The sequence below is a fragment of the Caretta caretta genome, chromosome 8, assembly GCF_965140235.1.
Source record: "Caretta caretta isolate rCarCar2 chromosome 8, rCarCar1.hap1, whole genome shotgun sequence".
Lineage (NCBI taxonomy): Eukaryota > Metazoa > Chordata > Testudines > Cheloniidae > Caretta > Caretta caretta.
This window is the reverse complement of record NC_134213.1, coordinates 9,584,171-9,590,098: the sequence shown is the minus strand read 5'-3', so window position 1 is coordinate 9,590,098 and position 5,928 is coordinate 9,584,171. Positions and strand designations below refer to the sequence as shown.

At 45.5% G+C, this 5,928-nt stretch overlaps 1 protein-coding gene across 1 annotated transcript; it reads left to right on the top strand.

Moving 5' to 3' along the window:
• The first annotated feature begins 1,858 nt into the window (after nucleotides 1–1,858).
• WNT8A (Wnt family member 8A) lies at nucleotides 1,859–5,700 on the top strand. The gene is made up of 6 exons (XM_048861186.2): nucleotides 1,859–1,929; nucleotides 2,018–2,051; nucleotides 2,269–2,407; nucleotides 3,421–3,546; nucleotides 3,909–4,051; nucleotides 5,061–5,700. Exons 1-6 carry the CDS (start codon nucleotides 1,859–1,861, stop codon nucleotides 5,619–5,621), a joined length of 1,074 nt encoding a protein of 357 aa, XP_048717143.1. The 3' UTR covers nucleotides 5,622–5,700.
• Nucleotides 5,701–5,928: the final 228 nt, after the last annotated feature.

Sequence of the window (5,928 nt, the reverse complement as noted above, 5' to 3'; positions counted from 1 at the left end):
CTCTAAATACACTGGCAACACTTTAGTCTTAATACATTGTCCTTTTGTAGCTCTGTACAAGGAAGATGTCATTTCAGAATGTTAATAGTTAAGATGCTGACTCAGGCCCAGTTTTGTCATCCCCACACAAGTACACTAGGGCTGTGAACGCTCTGTGCTCATGAAGAGGTATTTTTATTTTGCATTCATTACGTTCTCACCAACCTACAGTTTTAATCCTCAAATTGCAAAATTGCTGTTTGCAGCTTTGCTACACTGGCTCCAGGTCTCCCTTACACATGATCTAGGGTGATAAGTTTCTTCTGTTGCTTGCTAATAAAGCTGGTACCAAGCTTTGTAGAAATGAGCTTTTCCTTCTGCTTTCCAAAGGAGCCGAGAGCTGACCCATATGTGTATTTGTGGGTGCGTGACACTTACAGACACAGTGAGATGGAATTGGGTATATTTTTGCTAAGCGTTTCATAGATATAAGGCAGCCTAACTAATCCATTGCAATTCTATGGTGCCTTTCTTTTGAAGACCACCAAGCACTTGGCACATATTTAGTTATTAACCCAACAAATGTCTGAGAGGTAGCTAATCATCATAATCTCCATTTTATACATGGGGAACACTAAGGAAGAGTGAGAGGCTAAATCACTTGCCCATAGATACACAGTAATTCAGTGACAGACCCAGGAATAGAACGCCAGAGTACCTATTAACAAAGGCCTGCTGTCATCAATAGACATCACTCCAGCCTTGGCACTATTGGTTTTTGATGCCCTTAATAATACTGCCCATACCTATATCCAGGACCGGATCCTTGGGACTGATTCTCCTCTCCCAAATATTGGTTGTATACTGGTGTAACTCCTTTAACGTCAGTGAATTACTCCCCACTTACACCCATGTATGTGAGAAGAAACTCACATGTGCTGATGGATACCTGTGAGGCTCACACATCTGAAGTCAGTACGTGATCATGCTTTTGCTGTGGTGAACTTTACTGTGCAGAACTTGCTTCCCCCTGAAAACTGTCCTCACTATTAAAAAGAAAAGTGTCTCGCATATGGGGATATAGGCAAGGAGCAAACCTCTTGCAGACTTTTTGCACAGGGCTCTCAGGCTACAGCAATGTAAATTAGTAAGATTTCCAAACATCCTGCAGGGATGAAATGCCATTTTTGCAGCATCTGGTTGCCCTTTGGAACACAAACTCTTTAATCGATGAAAGTGTGTGGGGGGTAGGGGGAGTCTGCATTTAAATAAATCCCTTCAAATCCTGGAGATCCGGCCCCAACAGATCTTTATAAAACTGTCACTGAATACTTCAGGAAATTCTCATAACAAGGAGCACTAAGATAGTGGGGGAACTGTAGAAATATGGCAGTTTGTTATTTGAGAGGAGACAGGGAAGTGAGCCTCTGTGCAGAGGCAAAGTATCATGAAGAAGGCAAGTGGACCTAAGCTAGAGAGAGACAGCGAGAAATGAATGCTGGTGTGCTTAATAGAATTAAAGGTTGCCCATTGTTAGGGAAGTTTACTCTCCTTGAGAATCATCACAGGCTCTGGGTGACAACTGCTCCTTGTCTTTTGAAGTGCAGCTTTAGGCGTTTCCTTTGCTATCTTGTCACCCATTGGATCAGAGGCTCCTTTACCACATAGGGTCATTGGGTAGCAAATGAATAGGGGGTATTGGCCTTTCAGAACTTCACCTTATAAATATCTGAGATTTGGATTCTTGTAACTTTCCTTGTCCTGAGTATCCCCCCTTTGGATGTGGAGAGAAGCAGAGCTGCGCTGCTCATTCAACCATCTCCGGTGTGGAGAGCTTTAGATCAGCTAGTGGAATAAAACTTCACCCTATCTGACAGCCATGAAGAGCCACACCTTTATCATCTTCACCAGCATTGGGATCTATTGTGCCACTTTCCACACGTCAGCATGGTAGGGTCTCAGCCCAGCTGAACGAGGACTTTTTGGTGATGCTTCTGAGTCTATATTTACCTCACTTATCCTGTTTTATTTGTTACAGGTCTGTAAACAACTTTCTGATGACGGGACCAAAGGTAATTTATACATGGATTATTATGAATTTAATTATAGATTTTTTTCCTGTTAGCAAACCAAATGTTGCCTTTCTAAGGAACCACATTTACTGATCTGCATATGGGCACCAGCTCCCTCTGTGTAATGAGGGGAAACAGTTGAAACCCATTTGAATTTGCTTTCAAGTGGCCTTTTGAAAGGTTTGGGAGTTTAAGACCCATTCTTTTTCTATGCAAGGCGTATCTGACCTACTCCACCAGCGTGGCTGTGGGGGCCCACAGCGGGATTGAAGAATGTAAACATCAGTTCACCTGGGAGCGCTGGAACTGCCCAGAAAGTGCCCTGCAGCTCTCGACTCATAACAGACTGCGGAGTGGTAAGTGTGCATTTAGAGGCAGAGCATGGATTTACCTAGAACTCCTTCTTTCCCTCCTGCCATCTCTGTGTACAGGATACAGCCAGTTTATATTTAGGTAGGGTCTAGACTATATAGATACATATATTAGAATGACAGCAAATTTTGGAGCGGGGCAGGAGGGAGACAGACAGGTAGACTGCAGACACAGCCTCACACTAAGGGCTTGCTTGTCTACATGAGAAAATTGCACCAGTTTAACCTCAGGGGCGACTTTAAACCCAAATTAGTTCAACCAATGAACACACACACTCACTCTTACTTCGGCTTAAGAGTGGCTTCTTGCAGTTTAGCTTATATAGTGGGAGCAGGTTTAAGCTGAAATGAAACCTCTTAAAGTGAAATTAAAAAGTGTGTCCAGAGAGGAGTTTGCATGAGTTTAAAAACTGATTTAAGTTGAACTGATGCAACTTTACTGTGTAGAGAAGACCAGGCTGGAGCCTGCCACCAAAACAGAAAATGACAGGGACAGAAAGCTGCTAGAGAGTAACCCTGATTGGGTATCAAGAGAAGTCAGTGATAATTGATCTTGGTGGGGTTAGGATCAGGCCTGTTATATTAAATCTCATTGTCCCCATGAAACTCTTTTCCATACATAGATACACACAAGGTGACACCTTGTCATGCCAGTAACTGTTGTTGAAACTGAAACAAAGCTGGCAGAAGACAGAATTCACAAGCACTTTGCCATGTTCTATGGAGGGTTTAATTCCTCTATCTTTTGTCCTAATTGCCTTATGCAAAGACTTTCCCTTCCCCCCCCAGCCCATACACACACACTCAGCGATTGCTCTGTTGGAAGCTCCACGAGGGGGCCTTCTTACCAGTAAAATGGGACCCCCCCTACTAGCCCATACACACACACTCAGCGATTGCTCTGTTGGAAGCTCCACGAGGGGGCCTTCTTACCAGTAAAATGGGACTGAGGGTTTCTGTTCTTGAGGGTGACAGCGTCTTTTTTCGTCTCTTTCCAGCTACCAGAGAAACCTCTTTTGTTCATGCCATCAGCTCGGCTGGAGTAATGTACACGCTCACCAGAAACTGCAGCATGGGGGACTTCGACAACTGTGGCTGTGACGATTCCAGGAATGGCCGTGTAGGTGAGCTGTGATTTTACTGGTCTAGTACACTGGTCTGCTTTTGCGTTGATGGCATCACAATTTTCAGACTTGAAAACATGTAGGGCTACATTCAACTCTGTTTCAACTGTGCAGCCCCATTGACTTCCTTGTAACAGAGTGAGAAATTGGCTCAAAGGACTGTTCCTGCATTTAACATTCATAAGAATTACACATTGAAATGATTCTGTGGTTCTTCTCATCCAGCTAACTCCCTGCCAATGCAGGATTGGCTCCTCCAACATGTTTCCTAGAGCTCTGGGTTTACACATTGTACTGAAATCGACCCACACCCTGAGCTTCTGCACATAGTTATTATTTGTGAACGATGCGTCCTTTCCTAGGTGGCCGAGGATGGGTCTGGGGAGGCTGCAGTGATAATGTGGAATTTGGCGAGAGAATTTCCAAACTATTTGTGGATGCTTTGGAGACAGGACAAGATGCCAGAGCTTTAATGAATCTGCATAACAATGAAGCAGGGAGACTTGTAAGTAAAAAAAAAGAAAAAAAAAGGGGGTTGTCTGTATCCAAAATATCTTCATAATCAGCACATCTACAAAGCTTTAAGGTCCCATTCTCCAACCCTGAGTTGTCCCATTGACTTCAGTAAGACTGCTTGCATGAATAAGTAATACTGCACGTGCATATGGAGTAAGGCTTTTGGAATCAGGCCCCAAAACCTGGACATCAGAAAATGATTGCAGTAGGCTTCACTTGCACTTTGGTTCAAAGCAAAGCAAACAGCCAGTATAGTAACATGCACCATTTCTCAAGAATTGCAAAACCTAGCCTTTGCAGTCCTGTAGCTGGTAACCACTTGATCAGACAGTAAAATAGAGCAAACCTTATTTTCATCTCCTGTAATGTGCAGCTCAGGGCCTTCTTTAGGGGAGGAAATGTTGTCTGTTGGTTAGAGCAGGGTAGCAGGAGCCAGGCGATTTAGATATATCAAAGCCTAACAATCTGACATAGATATTACAGTATTGGCCCCCTATAATTATCATAGAGAGGGATTCGTAGATGGTATTGGTGAAGTGCTTGGATTAAAGGTGCTGCATGAATACTTAGTACTGTCATTCTGTATCTAAGATTATTGTGTATCGTCTGCGTGAACGGTGCTGGTTTAACAGCTCCGCACATGGAAGTTATCCACAGTCCTGGGACAGCCCAGGCAATAGCATTACCTTGCCAATGTGCTTCACAAGCAGCCTGAAGAGACTCCACTTGTGGGGGTAAAGTAGCTCATGCACATCTCTGCCAGCTCCCAGTTAGCGATGGAACATATGTCCATCAGGAACTGAACTGAGAGCACCAGTTCATTTCACACGGGCCAGTACACAGTAATGACTTTCAGCCCCAAACAGTGTGAGCTGGATTAGAACTGATGACTGAGAAATGAGCAACCCCTTATGCCACTATCTGAAGTTTTATTGCAACAGACCCCGTTTGTGCTGTGGTTTTCTGCTGCTCCTAACTGCTGTGCCTTTTCATCCCAGTCTGTGAAAGCAACAATGAAGAGGACGTGTAAGTGTCACGGGGTATCGGGCAGCTGCAGCATCCAGACCTGCTGGCTCCAGCTTGCTGAGTTTCGAGAAATTGGGAATTATCTGAAGATCAAATATGACCAGGCCCAGAAGCTGGAGATGGACAAGAAGAGGATGAGAGCTGGGAATAGTGCCGACAGCCGTGGGGCCACCGCAGAGACCTTCAGCATGGTGCTAGCCACGGAACTTGTCTTCCTGGAAGACTCTCCCGATTACTGCGTCAGGAATGCCAGCCTGGGCCTCCATGGCACTGAGGGGCGGGAATGCCTGCAGAGTGGCAAGAACTTGTCTCAGTGGGAGAGGAGGAGCTGCAGGAGGCTCTGCACGGAGTGCGGCCTGAAAGTGGAAGAGAAGAGGACTGAAATCGTCACCAGCTGCAACTGCAAGTTCCACTGGTGCTGCGTGGTGAGATGCCAGCAGTGCAAGCAGGTGGTTACCAAGCATTACTGCTCCAGAAGAGACGGCTCTTCCCCCAGCACCCCCAGGCGCCGGAACCGGGGGCACAAGAGATAATCGGCAACTCGCTGCTGTTAAGAAGTGGACTCATGACAAAGAGCTGCCTTTCCAATTACCCGCGGTTGCCATCCTATCACCAAATTTGAGATTGGGAAGAAATTTCCCTAGGATCCTAAGGGACATGGTGCGGGGCGGGGGGGGGAGGGCCTAATCTTCTTCTTGAAGCATTAAGTGGTGATTGTCCAGGCAGGGTCAGGTGGGTGTACTCCCCACAACCCATGTTGTGTGATTACACAGAGTAGGCCATGGGCCCTGGTGGACCTAGGGCCTTCCTGCCTACTTTCCTGGTGTTTATATTTCCTTT

Bases quoted from the DNA above. Each gene is read 5' to 3' on its own strand.
- WNT8A (XM_048861186.2), top strand. From the start codon at position 1,859: ATGAAGAGCCACACCTTTATCATCTTCACCAGCATTGGGATCTATTGT. The intron at 3,547-3,908 runs GTGAGCTGTGAT...GTCCTTTCCTAG, and splicing joins TTCCAGGAATGGCCGTGTAG to GTGGCCGAGGATGGGTCTGG. The intron at 4,052-5,060 runs GTAAGTAAAAAA...TTTTCATCCCAG, and splicing joins ACAATGAAGCAGGGAGACTT to TCTGTGAAAGCAACAATGAA.